The 18,606-nt window shown below is 37.6% G+C and overlaps 1 protein-coding gene across 5 annotated transcripts; it reads left to right on the top strand.

Annotated features, from left to right (window-relative positions):
- Positions 1-320: 320 nt before the first annotated feature.
- Positions 321-17,466, top strand: Echdc1 (ethylmalonyl-CoA decarboxylase 1). 5 transcript variants are annotated; one of them, XM_013026907.1, is made up of 7 exons: positions 338-410; positions 7,373-7,484; positions 7,852-8,073; positions 9,148-9,290; positions 12,071-12,123; positions 14,081-14,161; positions 16,973-17,466. In XM_013026907.1, exons 3-7 carry the CDS (start codon positions 7,854-7,856, stop codon positions 17,379-17,381), a joined length of 906 nt encoding a protein of 301 aa, XP_012882361.1. In that variant the 5' UTR covers positions 338-410; positions 7,373-7,484; positions 7,852-7,853; the 3' UTR covers positions 17,382-17,466. The 5 variants fall into 5 exon arrangements, with proteins under 5 accessions (XP_012882360.1, XP_012882361.1, XP_012882363.1 ...); XM_013026906.1 differs by lacking the exon at positions 7,373-7,484 and having other exon boundaries at positions 321-410; XM_013026909.1 differs by lacking the exon at positions 7,373-7,484 and having other exon boundaries at positions 344-434.
- Positions 17,467-18,606: the final 1,140 nt, after the last annotated feature.

Below are 18,606 nucleotides of genomic sequence, written 5' to 3'. Positions count from 1 at the left end.
TGTGACAAGGATTCGTTTTCCAAGATCACTATTCACTCAAGTAACTTTACAGTTCCACAGAGTGTAACAGCTTAAGGCACGGATTACATACTGCACTGTAATCCCTGTGACCAAAACCCCAGCAGAAGCAACCTCCTGAAGGAAAACTCTCTTCTTTCCCACTACTTCTGGCCAGGTCAATGCAGAACAGCGGGGTCACTAGGCTTAGGAATCAAGCACCGCCAGAGCCCGGGTCCTCCCGGGGATCCTAACATTGAGAGTGCGGGCCCGGACGGGAGGGCGGGACTTCCTGCGTCATGCGAGCTCTTCCTAGAGATTGGCCCAGCAGGGGAAGTGGCGAAGGGCTGGCCGGGGAAGAATTAAAAGTAGCAAATCCACGCAAGGGAGCCGAAGGGTATCTCTGGGGAGAAGTAAGGAGACAGGGAAAGCTGGAGGTGAGGGCTCCCGTGTGTGTGCGGAGGGGGGGGTAGGTGGGCGGAGAGAGTTCGCTGGGAAGAGGGGCAAAGACACGAAAGCGGAAGCGGGGGGGGAAGGGGGCCGGAAGAGGGTCGCAGACCGGAAGAGGGTCGAGGGAGAGCGCAGGGGGCGGTCGAAGGGGCGGTCGCCACGGAGCCTCCGGGACTTTGTATTCTGTGGTTTGGCTGCTCCGTCCTCTCCGGACGAGTCTTGAGTGTTTTTGGAAGGATGGGTGCTGGCTTCCTTCCAGGTGAATCCCCACGAAGCTGAACGCGGCGTCCGGGCGGCCGCTTCCCCAGCGCGCCTCGGCGCCTGCGCACTGCCCTCTGCTGGGCGTTGCTCGCACTGCCGAGCGCCGCCATAGCCCGACTCTGCTGGGCTTGGAGGCAGTGGGGGGCAGTGGGGAAAGATGAGTGAAACGTCACGGACTTGAACGTGGCCTTTAGTACAGGAAGGCTGTGAGTTTACGCACCAGAACAGTTTCTGAATACTTAGGAACCCCCGATACTAACTTGGGCTGCGGCTCCACTAGTAGAACACTGACTTGAAACTGGGTATTCTGGATGCTGCAGGTATACAGATACGCAGGCTCTGGACAGGAGTCGCGGAGGACTGCGTCTTTTGAGGACCTAGCACGGTGTTGCTAGAAATAAGCTGGGGGTGAAGTAGAATTACAAAATCCAGTGGGTGGGGCAGGGTAACAAGTCAGGTGATCTTTAGTTGACACCCTATTGGGTTCTCACCTGAAAGATGAGTGGATGGTAATTAGCTGGGTCACAGGCAGTGGTGAGCATTTCACCAAGAGGAACCGGCTTGTGAAGAGGTACTGGAGTTGAAACAGTGTGAGTTATGAGAATGATAACTAGGGCGGATGGAAAGTTGGTTGTGGCTAGATTCTTCCACCTCTGGGTGGAGTTTGGGGTTGTAAGAAAATTAACTTTTCAGGGCTGGGAAGGTGGCTCAGTGGTAGAGTGCTTGCCTTGCAATGCATGAGGCCCTGGGTTCGATTCCTCAGCACCACATAAGAAAATAGCCAGAAGTGGCGCTGTGGCTCAAGTGGTAGAGCGCTAGCCTTGAGCTGAATAGCTGAGGGACAGTGCCCAGGCCCAGAGTTCAGGCCCCACAACCGGACCTCCCACCCCTCCCCCCCAAAAAAAAAGAAAGAAAGGAAGAAAATTAACTTTTCAGGCACTGGTCTAGGCAACTGCAGCTGCGGTTTCAGCAACTACATTTACGACAGTCCAATTGACGTAGTTGTGTCAGCTAGGATTTTGATAAGGGATTTAGATGTTCTGAGTGTACCTGTTGTGTGTGTAGAGTATTAGAAAAATTTAGGAAAAAGATGTCAATCATATCTACTAAAATTTTCATAACAAAAAGCCCGAAGGATTTGAACTTTGTTTATTGTGGATGTGTGTAGCAGAGGAACTTTGGAACTTTTTGTATTAAACAGGTATTGGGAAATCTTACATTTCGATGATTAGGATATTAGTGTTGGCTATACTGCCGCTGTTATCTGACTTGGAGATCAGTGTGTGAAATATATTGTCTTACAGGCTTTAGGAAAGCTTCTGGCAGAAGATGAAAGATCTCAGTTCAGTAGTTCAGTAAAAGACAAAAAAATAGGCAAAAGATTAAATAAGCACTTTACAGAAGTTTATTATGCAAAGGAATAGTAAACATAAAAATGGAGTTAAGAACCAAGATAGGGCACTGCTTACCTGTATTTCATTACTTAAGAGGGTGAGGCCGGAACTTCATGAATTTAGATGGGGAGTTTCACAAGGCTACCTTGCACTTAGTTCTGCATCACCTGCACAAAATAATGAGACCTTGTCTCAAAAAATTTTTTTTCTTCATTTTACAACCCTAGAAATACAAAATGAAACTAAAATGAGCTACAGCCCATTAGAATACAAGTGATACACATGGTTGTGGAATAACTAGAACGTTTATTCCTTTGTAACAATATACTTTGTACCAAATCATTGGTATGGCCATTTTGGAAAGTTAACTAGCAGCATGTTTTATGAGCAAATGAACAATTATATATGTTACAATTTTTAGTATTCTGGCCATCCAGCTCTCTCTGTGTGTATATGTGTGGAAGTGTAACTTCACAAGAAGAGCGATTGGTAACACCACTATGGTCAATTTTGAGGTACTAATAGCTTAAAAAACTAACTAGGAAAAGTGTTACATATTTAACATCCAATATAAGTGGAGGTGCAGCACACCAACCCAAGCTTTCCATTCCTAAATATATACCATCACAAATAAGTATTGGAAAAAGAAACATACTTAAATGCTTCCAGCAATAATACAAAAAAATTACTAACAACCCATATATCTATTAACATTAGAATACATGAATTTCAGCATATTCTTTAAGGCTTGGAATGAGAAGAATTGACTCTTTATAGACTTAATTATAATAGCAATCATGAATGTAAAAAACTATGTTGAAACTAAACACAAAAAAATATAATCCAACTTTTGTAACATATAATAGCCAGTAAAGTAATTGAGGTTGTCTGATAATCATCCTTACTTGAGGGGCTAAGTCTGAAAGGTAACACAGGGGCCTCTTGAGATGTAGATTATATTATCTTTCTTACTATTTCGTGAAAAATCATTGAGCTCTATGTTTTATGCCATGGACCATCCATTTCAAGCTGTCTCTGAGGGAAGACAGTAGGAGATTGAGAGGAAATTGAGGAACACACACACACACACACCTACCTTAGAAAAAGCTGGACCACGTAGGCTGTCAGCACCCAGAAATCTGAGGGACTTTAGCTACCCAGTGTTATGTGGAAGACACTCAGATACAGCCTCATGCAAAAAAGATGAATTTATTGGGGAAGTAGATAGCTGACTAGAGACACAGCACAGACTTGGGGGCTGAAACTCAACCCGAATGGTCCACAAGCCAGGGTTTTAAAAGGCAAAATCCATGCAGTCAAGTCTGGACACACGCAGATGACCAATGAGTTTGCAACACACACAAGAAGTTTCATAGTCATGTCAGGCCACATGAAGGTGGCCAATGGAGTTACAGTTTGCCTTACAGTAGCTGTTTAAACTAACCTATCATTTTGGTTTGAATTAGCTCTTGAATTTGGCGGGCAAAAGGCGGGGCTTACATTTTGGTGAGCAAAAGGCGTTTATCCCCAACCCCCCATAAATTTGCCCATCTGCAAACCCCCAGAAACAAACAGGGTTGCAGGGCAACTCAGATATTACACCCAGGTTCTAGTTCAGCATATTTATTTATACGTACAGAGTTTTTCCTTATAAAGAGGGGAAGGGACCGATACAGATACTAATAAGTTGCATTTAGCAGGTGCCCAGCAGCTTTGTTAATGCAGGAACAGAAATCCTGTGATTAGAAATAGCTGAGCTAAATGTCTAGCTTAAATGTTAAGGTGAGAGAAATGTCCATTTTTTAAAATTGTATTTTATTTTCAAGGTGATATACAGAGGGGTTACAGTTACATACGTAAGATAGTGAATACATTTCTTGTCCAATATTGTTAACTCCCACCTCGTTCTCCCACCTTCCCTCCCCTCAATACCTCCCCCCCAGTTGTGAAGTTCATTTCCAACATGTTGTCTTCTGAGTATTGCTGTTGCATTGCTTTGCACTTTGTCCTTTGTCTCACCATTTTATTGTTCCCCTTCCCTTCCCTAATTCAGATATAAGACACAGGGTACCAAAATCAAATAGAGTGACAACAAGGGGAAAAAAAGAAAAAACGCAAGAAAAAAAGAAATAACTTTACATAGTACGTTAAAAAGAAAAACCTCTTGTTTCCATGTTTTCCCATATCTTGGAGTTTATTTCGCTTAGCATCATTTTATATGGTCATATGTACATAGCTATTGAGCTATTGTGATCCTCTTCTAGGACATCCTAGATATATTCTAATTATTACAAATGAGGGAAGCCATGGAGTCTGTGTTTCTTTGGGTCTAGCTTGCTTTACTTAATATGATTTTTTCCAAGTCTTTCCATTTCCTTACAAATGGGATGATGTCATTCTTTCTGATGGAAGCATAAAATATATATATATATATATATATATATAATTAATCTATTCATCTACTGAGGGGCATCTGTGTTGGTTCCATATCTTACTATAGTAAATAATTCAGCAATCATGGTTGTACTGGTAGCTTTAGTATGGCCTTGTTTGTGGTAATTTGTGTAAATGCCCAGAAGTAGGATTGCTGGGTTATAGGGGAGCTCAATGTTTAGTCTTTTGAGGAACTTCTGTACTGCTTTCCAGGGTTGTTGAAAAAGTTTATGCTCCCACCAACAGTATAGTTCCCTTTTGGCCACATCCCTGCCGGCATCTGTTGTTATTAGATATCTTGATAATGGCCATTGTAATGGGAATAAGATCAAATCTCCATGTTGTCTTGATTTGCATTTCTTTTATGGCCAGAGATGTTGAGCATTTCTTCATGTGTCTATTGGCCATTCTTATTTCCTCTTCAGGGTAGTCTCTTAAGTCTTTAGCCCACTTATTAATGAGGTGGTTGTTTCTTTGGGGATTTGTTTATTGGGGGATTTAATTTTTGGAGTTCTAAGTATATTTTAGATATGAGGTCCTTGTCTGTTGTATTGCCAAAGAAGGTCTTCTTCCAGTCTGTGGGCTTTCTATTTATCTGGCTAGCTATGTCCTCTGCCATACAGAAGCTCTGCAGTTTCATGCAATCCCATTTGTCTAACTTTTCTTTGATTTATTGTGTTTCTGGGTCTTAATTAAGAAAGTCTTGAGCTGTGCTAAGAAGCCCTCGCGTTTCTCTTATTCCTGTAATGTTTTCAGGGTATCTGCATTTACCTCTGGGTCTTTGATCCATTTGGAATTGATTCTGGTGCAAGTTGATTTTTAAGGATCTAACTATAGTTTTCTACAGGTGTTTAATTCTGCCAGCACCATTTGTTGAAAAGGTCCATTCTATTTTTTGGGCTCCCTTATCGAAGATTAGGTGGCCATAGGTCTGTGGGTTCATTTCTGGGTCTTCAGTTTTATTCCATTGGTCATCAGGCCTGTTCTCATGCCAGTAACAAGCTGTTTTTATTACTATAGTTTTGTAATAGAGTTTGAAGTTTGGTATTGATATTCCTCCAGCACTGTTCTTTCTGCTATGGATTATTTTTGCTATTCAAGGCCTTTTATTATTCCATATGAACTTTTGGATTGCTTCCTCTATTTCATTAAAGAATGATGTTGGGATAATGATGGGTATTGCATTGAATTTGTAGATTGCCTTTGTCAGTGTTGCCATTTTCATGATTTTAATCCTCCCAATCCACGAGTATGGGAGGTGTTTATAGTTTTCATCATAGAGGTCTTTCACTTCTTTGGTTAATTCCTGGTTTGTTTGCTTTTTTTTTTTTTTTAGGCTATTACAAAAGGAGTTGATTTCCTGATTTCAGCCTCACTCTTCTCATTGTTGGCATACAGAAAAGCCATTGTTTTTTGAAGATTAATTTTATACCCTGCCACTTTGCCAAAGTTTCAGATCAGCTCAAGTAACTTGGGAGCAGAGTCTATGGCGTTCTTTAAATACAGGATCATGTCATCTGCAAAGAGAAGAGAGTTTTACTTCATCTTTCCCTATTTGTATCCCCTTTATGTTTGCCTTTTGCCTTATTGCTCTAGCTAGGAATTCTAATACTTTATTGAAGAGGAGTGGAGAGAGCAGAAATCCTTGTCTTGTTCCTTATTTTAGATGTAATGGCCTTAACTTTTCTCCATTAAGTGTAATGCTAGCTGTAGGTTTGTCATATACAGCCTTTATTATATTGAGAGGAATGTTCTAGAGCTTTCATCATAAGTGGATCTTAGATCTTGTCAAATGCTTTTTCTGTATCTATTGATATGAGCATGTGGTTCTTGTTCTTGCTCCTATTGATGTGATGAATTACATTAATTGACTTGCATTTATTGAACCAGCTTTGTATCCCTGGAATGAATCTTGTTTGATCATAGTATATAATTTTTTTTGATGATTTGTTGAAGTTGATAGCCAGAATTTTGTTGAGAAGTTTTGCATCGATGTTCATCAAAGAAATGAGTCTATAGTTCTCTTTCTATGATAGGTCCCTGTCTGGTTTTGGGATGAGGGTTATGCTGGTTTCATAGAATGAGTTTTGTAGAGAACTTTCACTTTCAATGTCATTGAAGAGTTTGAGGAGTATTGGTGTGAATGCTGCTTTGAGGGCTTATGCCTCATGGACTGTCAGCTATTGCACATCAGGCCATGGGCAAGTGTGACAAGTTCAGGATGTTGCTGCAATATATGTTTCTTCCAGTGGACAGGTGGGACATAACGTGTTTCTGGCTCCCAACAGCTTTATATGCTTTTTTGAATGTGTGTTTTATATTAACAAAATGTTTATATAAGCAAAGGAAATGTTAGGTCAGCCCTGATATGTATATAAAATAAGAAGAATGGCAGAATCAACAACAACAAAATGACCCACAAGCACTTCTAGCTCATGTCCCTTTTTCCAAAAGACCCTTCCCAGGTTTTTTGTTTTGTTTTGTTTTGTTTTGTTTTGTTTTGATCGGTTGGGGAGCTTGAGCTCAGGGACTGGGAGCTGTCTCTGAGCTCTTCTGCTCAAGGGTAGCAATCTACCACTTTGAGCCACAGCTCCACTTCCACTTTTTTTGGTTTGTTGAAGGGAGATAAGTCTCATAGACTTTCTTGGCCAGGCTGGCTTTGATTTCAGTCTCCTAAGTAGCTAGGATCACAAGCATGAGCCACCAGCACCTTTCCAGTTTTTTTTTTTTTATTTGAAAGCATTGAGGAAGATAAGTATAATGCTTAAAATAAAATGATTCTTGTAGCATTCTGTACAGACTGAATTACTCTTTTTTTTTAAATTACTCTTTTAAAGGTTGAAGGATGAAAAAATAGACTGAAGAGAAAGGCATAAGATGGCACAAAGCACAGAAAATATTTTCCCTTAATCATTCTAATGAGTTGAATCTCAATAAATGCATTTCAAGGTGCCATCTTCTCTTGATGCTATCCTGAAATAATATGTTTTGTGAATTGTTTGGTCTATGAAAGAAATAAAAATGGAATTCCAAACATTATCTCCTGAAAGATTTTTTTCCTTTCCTTGTGTAAGAGATGGGTGTTGCTGCATTGCTCAGACTGCATTTAAACTTCTGGGCTCAAGGGATTCTTTCCCTTAGTATCTTCTGTAGATAGGACTGTAGGCATGTGCTATTGAGCCCAGTACTTTCAGTACTTCTGAAAGTAAGGATAGCCTCCCAATCAGCAGAAAGCTCCATTACAATAGACTATTCATCCATAATAGCAAATTAGTGGTTACTAATCTGGATAACCATGTATTTACCTCTTTTCCAGAAATGGCAAAAAGTCTTTTGATGACATCATCTCTGTCTTCAAGGACAAAACTATTGCAGCTAACAGGAGTGTCACTTTATAATACTTCTCATGGTTTCCATGAGGAAGAGGTGAAAAAGAAACTTCAGCAGTTTCCTGGTGGATCTGTTGACCTTCAGAAAGGAGACAATGGCATTGGTATACTGACTCTGAACAACCCCAGTAAAATGAATGCCTTCTCAGGTACCAGAAATCTTTCTTTTTCTAGATCAAGAATGGCAGGAAGCAGGATGCCAGTGGCTCCTTCCTGTAATCCTAGCTACGCAGGAGGCCGAGATCTGAGGATCTAGGTTTGAAGCCAGCCTGGGCAAGGAAGTCTGTGAGACTCTTATATCCAATTTAATCACAGAAAAAATCCAGAAGTGGCGCTGTGGTTCAAGTGGTAGAGTGCTAGCCTTCAGCATAACAAGCCCAGGAACAGTCCCCAGCCCAGAGTTCAAGCCCCAGGCCTCGCAAAAAAACACACACACACACACACACACACACACACACAGATGAAGTTTTTAGAAAACCATATTCTGGGGAAACTATGTATGGTTCAAGTGGTAGCACACTAGCCTTGAGCACAGAGAGGCCTAAGTACAAGCCACAGGAAAAAAAAAAAAAAAAAAAAGAATGAATGGAAGGAAATCTTAAACCTTAGTCAAGCCCCAAGACCAGCAAAACAGATAAAAAGAGGAAGAGATATTATATGTGTATTGTTATGTTAAGCAAAATAAGTAGCTCCAAATTCAATTTGCATGTTTTCTCTCATAATTCTAATTTTATGTTTCTTTTTATTCAATCTAGAATTTGCGTATGAGAAAACAGATATATATATATAATATATTTTGATTTTCTATTTATATGTTCCTACATTTATTTGTAGTAAGATTTTTTAAATTTAAAAACATTTTTATTAGCATATATTGATTGTATAAAGGGGTTACATTGTGTGTTTAATTTTTAAGTTAGACACATAATGAATTTAATCTCTTAAAGCAAGGACTGTCCTAGACACCTAGTTTGTATACTCTATTGTATCAGTACAATAGGTATTTCATAGATATTATTTGTATGATACAGGATGACACATTATTTCTAACTTTTTAAAATATTTTTATTGTAAAAATACTGTACAGAATGGTTACAGTTACATGAGCAAAGTAATGAGTACATTTCTTATCCAGCATTGTTACCTCCTATTTCTAACTTTTTAAAAAATTATTTTCAGTGTCCTGTATTTGTGAATTTTTCCCCCTTTTCCGCCTCTTGTAGGTGTTATGATGTTACAACTTCTGGAAAAAGTGATTGAATTGGAAAATTGGACAGAAGGCAAAGGCCTCATTGTTCGTGGGGCAAAAAATACTTTCTCGTCAGGATCTGACTTGAATGCTGTGAAAGCCCTAGGAACTTCTGAGGCAAGTGTTGTGTGGATTATGCACTGGATTTTTGACTTCTGTGGCTGAGATATATTTTATTTACATTTTGCTCTGAGTTAGCGTCAGACCATGATTCTATCTACACTTCCCTTGACTTTGAAATTATAATTATAACCCACTACAACTGTTATCTTAGATGAAATAAATGTGGATCTAACCACTTTTTTTCGAGCTGGCCCCAAACCCTGATCTTCCCAACCTCTACCCTTGAGTACAAAAGTTTAAATATTTTGTAAAGCATTTTTCAGGATAGATTAATCCTTTATTATATTTTTGAACTCACCCTAATCATGATATAAATTTAAAAAATAAACAAGTTGAATAAACTTCTGTTTGTGGATGATATGGATTTATATAAGGCATAGCCTATGTTTATCATATGTTAATTTTAAAATGAATAAAAGTAGGAATTGTGTATCTAAAGTTCCTGACAGTAATTTTTCATATAAACTATATTCTTTGTTTTTGAGGAGAAACCTATAAATATATGCAAGCCTGAAATTTCTAGTTAAAATGGCCTTAGGCCTTAGGAAATTGCTTTATATGAGTTGCAGCTCATATATAGAAATGTACTGCCCCTTACAGCAGAGCTGTTCTGAGACTCAACATGACTTTCCCTTGTAACAGTTTCCCCTCAATGAGGCTTTGTTTAGCATACTGTCTCTTTGTTGTTTTGATGTGTCACTGGCAAGTACTTATTGGATGAATTTGCTTTTTCTGAGAATGATGAGCTAACTAGAATATATGATATAATTGGATTATATTGTCCTCTACAATATAATTTTTGAAAATGATTATTAATGACTTGAAAAAAACAATTTTGGTGTCAGTGTTTTTGCCACTGTAATCTCAAGTTTAACAGCATCACCAGCTATCAATATTCTGTTTCTTTCACTTTATATTTCCTTAGCTTTTTTTTGCCCCCTCCCTTAACTGTAATTGATCCCTTTAAACTTGGTTTCATTCTGGTAGATCTTGTTTTATGAGCAGGAAAAGAACTTCCAGAATTGTTAATTCTTTATTGACAATTAGAGGCTAGGAGATACACCAGAATAACGTAAGAATTGTTCCTGAAAAGTTACAGAAAAAAGGAACAAAATAGAAGAAAATAATGTAAATATGAATATTATACTGCAATTTGATATGATAGGTATTCTTTACACTTTAAAAGGTCTCTTTTTAGATGGAACAAGTTATCAAAACCAATTTTAAGCATCTGGATATAAGGAACTAAAACCTGCTAACTTTGCAGTGAATGGGTATAAAGCCTTATGGAAAAGTCTGGTGTTTTAAAAAACCTTCATACTCTTAGTGCAGCTTGAATAATACCCTCCTTTGTCTGCTGATCTTGCTTTTTTATCTTCTGTAAATAAATTGGTATTTTGTTCTCTGTTGCTTAAATTTCTACAGTGACCCTGGAAGTTCTTGTAAGATTACACTTACATAATCTTTTAAAGTGTATAGGTATCTTTTTATCTTCCAGTTGTCCTTTAAATGAAATAGATCAGGTCATTTTTAGTTTTCATTCTTTATAGGTGAGAAAACTGAATTTCTTTTTATTCATGTTATTAATAAGTAGTAGCACCAGGCAGCATACTCAACTCTTTTACTCCCAGTTGTTTTTGGCAAGTTGAGTGGTTGTTTGTAGAAGGTGGCGAGGTCTAGTTGGTTTTAGCATATCACATAAAAACAATAGTTGAAGCAGTCAGAATAGATGTGCCTTCTCAGGAAGAAACTGTGAATAAGGAAAGTAATCACCAATTGGATGTTTTAGAATACATACTTCCAGGGGAATAGCTAAGTAAGAACCAAGGAAGAAACCTGGGTGTGTGAGGGGGTAATGGAGGTTGGAGAGAAGGGGGAACTATCAAAGAAATAGGAAGAGAATCAGGACTGTAAAATGTTGCTAGAAACTAAGAGGATCAATGAAGAAACAGATCAAAGGAAGGTACTATGTATTAACATTAGGGGAGAGAATAAGGTATAAGGAGAAAGCTCATTTATTCTGACTGCTTCAACTATTGTTTTTATGTGATATACTAAAACCAACTAGACCTCGCCACCTTCTACAAATACTAATCACCCAACTTGCCATAAACAACTCAGAAATTCTGAAGAAACTCTTAGAGTAAGACTGAAGTAGCTGGGCGCTGGTGGCTCATGCTTGTAATCCTAGCTACTTGGGAGGCTAAGATCAGAGGATCGCAGTTGAAAGCCAGCCTGGGCAGGAAAGTCCTTGAGACTCTTATCTCCAATAAACGACTAGAAATTGGAAGTGATGCTGTGACTCAAGTGGTAGAGCGTTAGCTTTGAGCTGAAGAGCTCAGGGACAGTGCCCAGGCACAGAGTTCAAGCCCCTTGACTGACAAGAAAAAAAAGACTGAAGTGTATGAGGGGAAAAAGAAGAGGCAATGAATTTTGACTACTTTTAAGAAAATAGTTTTTTTTTCCCTAGAAAAGATTATGCCTGTATATGTTTATTTAGCTTCTTAAATATGGGTGAGAATATCTTAGCTCCACATTGTCCTGAGTTGAATTCTACACTGTTCTAATTATATGGCCTCACACAGCTGAGCCCAAGGAGCTCTAGGAGATAAACAATTTAATGTCATTGAAATTTCAGACAGCATCAAAACAAGTGGAAACTTTATTTTTTAAAAAGTTTGATATATTTTTGGCTTCATTACTTTATTAAACCTGCATTTTAAAATGTATTAAATATTGCTTATTGTAATGAGCCTATTCTTATTTTTCTAAAGGATGGAGTGGCCTTGTCTATGTTCATGCAAAACACCTTAACAAGATTTACTAGGTAATGTATCTTTCTTTCAAGAAATGATTTCTGAAACACTAAATTCAGCTCTTTATTATTCCATTATTTGTACCTGTTTAAAAAATAGTTGTTGTTCAAATTCAAATGAACTATTTCTTTGTGCATGGAGAGCCATTTTTTAATTAAAAAGTAGTGAAGTCTACAGACATTATTTTATAAATGGAAGCTAGGGAGGAGACTTCTTTTCTTTTTCTGAAGAGCTAATATAACTAGTATATAAGGAATGGACATGGGGAAAATCAAGGGTGGAAATTAGAGCAGACTAGAAGCATTGGACAGGAGCCAGCAGACATCTAGGTTTCCTCATTGAGTAAAGTGAATTGTATCAAAGGAGAGAGATAAAGACTGGAGAAAGGTTTAACAGTTCCTAAGAAAGGTGAATTTACTTTTCATTTTCATGAAAGTGGAGAAAATTTTCTGAATTTGGGGTGACAAACCAACGTGCTTTGGGCTAGGGATATGACCCAAGTGATAGTAGACACCTGTCTAGCAAGCATGAGGCCCTGAGTTCAAATATTAGTACCACCACCCAAAACAACAGAAAATCTGATATGGTTTTTAACTGAGTAACTTTCTGGTGACATATTCTGAATATAGGCAATTTAAAAATATACCATCAAAGAAATTAACATTAAAGCATGCTTAATATAGTCATTGTTGTATTTTTGGCACTCATCATATCTGAGTCTAGAAAGATCAATAGAATTGCAAAATTACCACTTTAAAATACTTTTCCTGGGGCTCAGAATGTGACTTAGGTGGCAAAGTGCTTGCCTAGCATGCATGAAGCCCTGGGTTTGATTCCACAGTACCACATAAACAGAAAAAGCCAGAAGTGGTGCTGTGGCTTATGGTAGAGTGCTAGCCTTAAACACAGAGAGGCTCAAGGACAGTGCTCAGATCCTGAGTTCTAGCTCCAGAACTGGCCAAAAAATAAAAATAAAAAATAAAATACTTTTCCTATTGTCTTAGCTCCTGTTCACATTTCTCTCCTATTACATTTGCTTTTTTTCCCCCTATATAAAAAGTTACTCTTTAAAAATAATTCTTTTTACTTGGGCATAGTTTACATTAAGAAATACATAGTTACTCTGATTTGTAGCTTTTCATTTTGGTTAGAACCCACAAAAACTTCTTCTATACTTGGACATTTTAGCACAAAATAATGCTATATATGGGGTTAGCCTATGGATCATTTCAGACAGTCATTAGAAGATTTTGATAGTAATCTTTTTTTGGTTGTTGTTGGTCATGGGGCTTGAACTGGGCACTGTCCCTGAGCTCTTCAGCTCAAGGCAAGCACTCTACCTCTTGAGCCACAGCTCCACTTCCAGTTTTCTGGTGATTAATTTGAGATAAGAGTCTCATGGACTTTCCTGCCGGGGCTGGGTTTGAACTATCATCCTCAGATCTCAGCCTCCTGAATAGCGAGGATTATAAGCATGAACAACTGGCATCTAGCTTGGGAATCTTCAATACAGTTTTGGAACTCTATGTTCTGGACCACATTTTCTCTCTTTGGAAACAACCTTAATATTCTCACCCTTCACCTGATATAAATTAAAAGTGGACCAAGAAAACATAATTGAATGATTCCTAGTTGTCATCTTGAAAAGTTCAAGAAGTTATAAATTATACAGTAGAATCAACATTTGGAAAGAAATTAACATGTGGTTTAGTTTTAAAAAGCCTATAATAATTCAGGGAAATATTTTGATAAACTTACATGACATTTAATATGAATATTGTATTTTCAGTATCGTACTTGTTTTTTCTTTGTGCACAAACTTAAAGTTCTACTATCCTTTAAAGGTGAATTTGTTATAAACACATGGCAGCAATTTTGTTTCCAGTGAATTTCAAGATTCAGAAAAAACATCTGTAAGTTAATATTGAAATTAGAAATATTCACATCCACTTTTCTTTTAATATATAGACTACCTTTAATAAGTGTTGCACTAGTCCAAGGTCGGGCATTGGGTGGAGGAGCAGAATTTACTACAGCTTGTGATTTCAGGTAAGGTAAAAATTGTATTCTTTCTCACATAAATATTAGTAGTCTATGCTGAGATCATTTTGTTGCCTTAATGTCAATATTTTATATATTCTTAAACAGGATAATCAGTTAATGAATATTTTTGTTAGTCATTAAAGTAGACACTAAGTTTAGAATGATTACTATTTTACTGTTAACTCATGAATATACATACTTAACCAATATTTTCTAGTATTTGGTACATTTTATTCTTGTTTGAATAGTTCTAAAAATAGTTGGATTTATAATGTATCTATTTCAGACTTCTATATTGGCCTTTTAGTTTTTATGAAACTATAATGAAAACTAAGAATTAAACATTAGGAAACTTCACATAGTGTCTTCTATAGAACCTTTGTTTAGAGCCTGTTTTTAAAGTATTTTATATAATACAGTGTTTGGTCACTATCTTCTCTCTTAAGCTCCTGCCTACTAATATTATTCTGAGAAGGCTTCCTGATATTTTTGTTCTGTATATATAAAACATAGTTTCATGAGTTACAAAAAAATTAAAAACCTATGTAATAATAACTTTTGGAATCCCTTACTTTCCCCTCTCAGTCATAGCTCCTCCTTTATACTAGGATTAACCATGCTGTAAATTTTATCATTCTTTTTTGTTTTTCTTCACTTTTATGAAGTAGATAGATACCTGTAACAAATACATATTTGGAAAAATATATATTAAAAGCATCATAGTACAATAAAAATAGCATGAGAGGTTCAGTGGACATAATTTATGTAAAATAGCAACATTTGGAATATTTGTATAATTTATGACTTGTCACTTTGTACTCATTTAGAGATATTAATTTAGATTTGCTATATGAGACAATTTAGAGATCCTATCCTCTGAAAACTAGTAATTCCTAATTGAACAGTCTATAGTGCCCTCTGCTGTCATTACTGCAGATTGCATTAGGATGATACTACCTTTTGTTCTATGAGGAAGCCATTAATGGCTTTAGGGTGAGGTGGCCCTAAATAGGAAATTCTCTGTGGAAAGATTTTTTTTTTTCATTTTACCACAAAATCAGACATTTATGGATTATATAGTTTAAGTTTTTAGTAATACAAATATTTAAATATATGTTTAAAGAGCTCTAAAGTATAGGCAAGTGAGCATTAAAACTCCTCTACAAGAGCCAGGATGAGATCATGATTCAAAGACAGCCTGGGCAGAAAAGTCCATGGGACTCTTACCTCCAATTAACCCCCCCCCACACACACACACAAAAGCCAGAAGTGGAGCTATGGACTCAAGATCACTACCCTTGAGCAAAATGAACTCAGGGGCAGTGTGTTAGACCTGAGTTCAAACCCCAGGACTGGCACATACACACCAAAAAAGTACACACATTGAAGCCAAAAGTGCCCGAGTTTGTCCTGGCTCTGCCACAGCCATATGGTTTTGATTGAGGTATTTGTTACCTGTTTTCTCACGTGTAAAATTTAGAATTACGGTAATATTATATGGTTTAGTTAATAAATCCTTTTGTGGATTTTGTCTAAATAACTTCATACTTTAAAGAATAAAATCTGAATTTTCCATAGTAAGGTCTCTAAGTCTGTGTCTCTGATTTTCTCTGCCTCCCTATTACTTTTTGCATGTTTCTCCTGTTTTGGCTTGGTCTCCAGGTAGTAAGCAGTTCTGCTTCAAGGCTTTTGCACTTGGAATTCCTTCTTCTTGGACTGCTTTTCAGGGTTTTGCTTTGGTTGCTAGGTAGCTGCTCCAGTATTCAGAGGTCTTCTCTAATTAAAATAGCACATCCTCAACACACATTCCTTTCTCCATCTATTTTTTAATGATAGGTATCACCTTACACGGCTCAGTGTCCCTTCTTTCCAAAGCCCAAGAATTTTTACTTTGCTCATCCCTTTAGAGTCAGCACCAAGAACATATCGGCAGTGCTTAATATTTGCTAAATGGATATTGGGCTTACAAGTTTTCTCTCCTGCATATCTTGAGGAGTAAGAGGGAAACTTACTATGCAGTTTTCTTGAACAGTATACAGCATTGCTATGCCCATTACTGATCCAGGTTTCTACATATAGTTAACTATTCCTTTTACAAAAATAACATTTGGGCTTTTAGAAGGAAACATGTTTGCAGCAAATAAGTAAGCAAAATACAATTTTTTTGTTTTTTGCTGTCGGTCGTGGGGCTTGACCTCTGGGCCTGGGCACTGTCCCTGAGCTCTTTAGCTCAAGGTGAGTGCTCTACCACTTGAGCCACAGTGCCACTTCTGGTTTTCTGGTAGTTTATTGGAGGTAAGAGTCTCACAGACTTTCTTGCACCACACCTGGCTTTGAACCACAATTCTTAATCTCAGCCTCCTGAGTAGTTAGGATTACAGGCATGAGCCACCAGCACCTGGCTGCTAATGTTTTTTACAAAGTCAAATTTTAAGTACTAATTAAATTCTAGATGGACTTTTTTTTTTCTTTTCTGTCAGCCCTGGGGCTTGAACTCAGGGTCTGGTCACTGCTTGAGCTTTTTTTGCTCAAGGCTAGCACTCTACTACTTGAACCACAGCGCCACTTCCGGCCTTTTCTGTTTATGTGGTACTGAGGAATCGAACCCAGGGCTTCCTGCATGCTAGGCAAGCACTCTCTACCACTAAGCCACATTCCTAGTCCCTAGATGGACATTTTTCTAACATTGTCTTTCATACTTTGTCTCTGAGATCAATGGAGATTCATACCAGATCATGATATGAAATATATCACTATTTAATTTGATATTAAATATATCACATAGTGACAGTAACATTTTCCATTTTGCTTTTTCAGGTTAATGACTGCAGAGAGTGAGATCAGATTTGTCCACAAGGAGATGGGTATAATCCCAAGTTGGGGTGGTGCCTCCCGGCTGGTCGAAATCATTGGTAGTAGACAAGCTCTCAAAGTGTTAAGTGGAGCTCTCAAACTGGATTCCAAAAAAGCTTTAAATATAGGAATGGTTGAAGAGATCTTGCAATCTTCAGATGAAACTAAATCTCTAGAAGAGGCACAAGAGTGGCTAATGCAGTTTATCAATGGGCCACCAGAAGTCATTAGAGCTATGAAAAAGTCTGTTTGTTCAGGCAAAGAACTATATTTAGAAGAGGCATTACAGAATGAGAGGGATCTCTTAGGAACAGTGTGGGGTGGACCTGCAAATTTAGAGGCTATTGCTAGGAAAGGAAAATTTAATAAATAGCTCTTAAAAACATGGATGTACTACAAGTAAAGCTCCAATGGTTAATATGCATGAAGGTTAAAATTACTTAATATGAACAGCAGAATTATTTTCAAGTCTAGTGCTCTCAGTTGTTCATAACTTTTTGATTATTTATTGGTCTTAGATTCTTACCAGTTTTTGACTAAGACATACAACACTTTTTGCTTAAAATTATTTCTGTCAATTTCTATATTCCTATAATAGCTCTTAGATCACTGTGAAAAGATGTTTTTCCTACACTTATTTGGGGGTTGTTTTTCATAAAATGTTTGTTTCTTACCTGGAAATTATTTACAAAAGTAACAATGAAACTTTTGGTCAAAGAATAAAAATGGAGAGTGAATAGAACAGGAAAATAAGAAATGTTATGATTAATAATTTTCTTCTGCTTCAAGCACCTTGAGTAAACTTGGTCCTTCACTCCCTTTTACAAAATTAGTCTTGTTATTTGATCTTTCCTGTTTTCTATTAAATAATCTGCTAAAGAATGGTAGCCATGTCATGGAACACAGGCTCCTGTACAAACTGGTCATTCATGTTAACTAGAATTTCCAATCTGATAATATATAGTACTTTTGATATAGTTTTAAAATTGAAGCTCTCCAGATTGAGGCATCCTACAACAAAATCTTCATTTTTCATCAATATTTGAAGACTAACTTTTGTAACAAGTTATCCTTGGGTAGTAAATTTATCAAAACTGATACAACTCAGCACTGGGAATGTGGCTCAATGATGGAGTACTTGCTTCGCATGCATGAGGCCCTGGGTTCGATTCCTCAGCACCAAATAAATGGGAAAAGCTGGAAGTGGTGCTGTGGCTCAAGTGGTAGAGCTCTAGCCTTAAGCACAGAGAGGCTCACGGGCAGTGTTCAGGCCCTGAGTTCAAGCTCCAGGACCAGCAAAAAACAAAAAACAACAACAAAAAACCTGATACAACTCAAACTAATTGATCATCTAAGTAACTCACTTAATGTGTAGGTAAAGCTGGTGCTGATGGCATGCTTAAACCTAGCTAGTCATGAGGCTGAGATGTGAGGATCATGGTTCAAAGCTGGCCTGGGCAGAAAAGTCCCCGTAAGACTATTATCTCCAATTAACCACTCAAAAACCAAAAGTGGAGCTATGGTTTAAGTGTAATCCTAGCTACTCAGGAGGCTGAGATCTGAGGATTACAGTTCAAAGCCAGTCTGGGCAGAAAAGT

Source organism: Dipodomys ordii, unplaced genomic scaffold (assembly GCF_000151885.1).
Source record: "Dipodomys ordii isolate 6190 unplaced genomic scaffold, Dord_2.0 Scaffold97, whole genome shotgun sequence".
Lineage (NCBI taxonomy): Eukaryota > Metazoa > Chordata > Mammalia > Rodentia > Heteromyidae > Dipodomys > Dipodomys ordii.
This window is presented reverse-complemented; position numbering and strand designations above follow the sequence as displayed.

What these genes read in the sequence shown, in the direction of transcription:
- Echdc1 (XM_013026905.1), top strand. Translation starts at nt 685, where the DNA reads ATGGGTGCTGGCTTCCTTCCAG. An exon ending in AAGCCCTAGGAACTTCTGAG is followed by an intron (nt 9,291 to 12,070) that starts GCAAGTGTTGTG and finishes ATTTTTCTAAAG; the next exon opens with GATGGAGTGGCCTTGTCTAT. An exon ending in ACCTTAACAAGATTTACTAG is followed by an intron (nt 12,124 to 14,080) that starts GTAATGTATCTT and finishes TTTAATATATAG; the next exon opens with ACTACCTTTAATAAGTGTTG.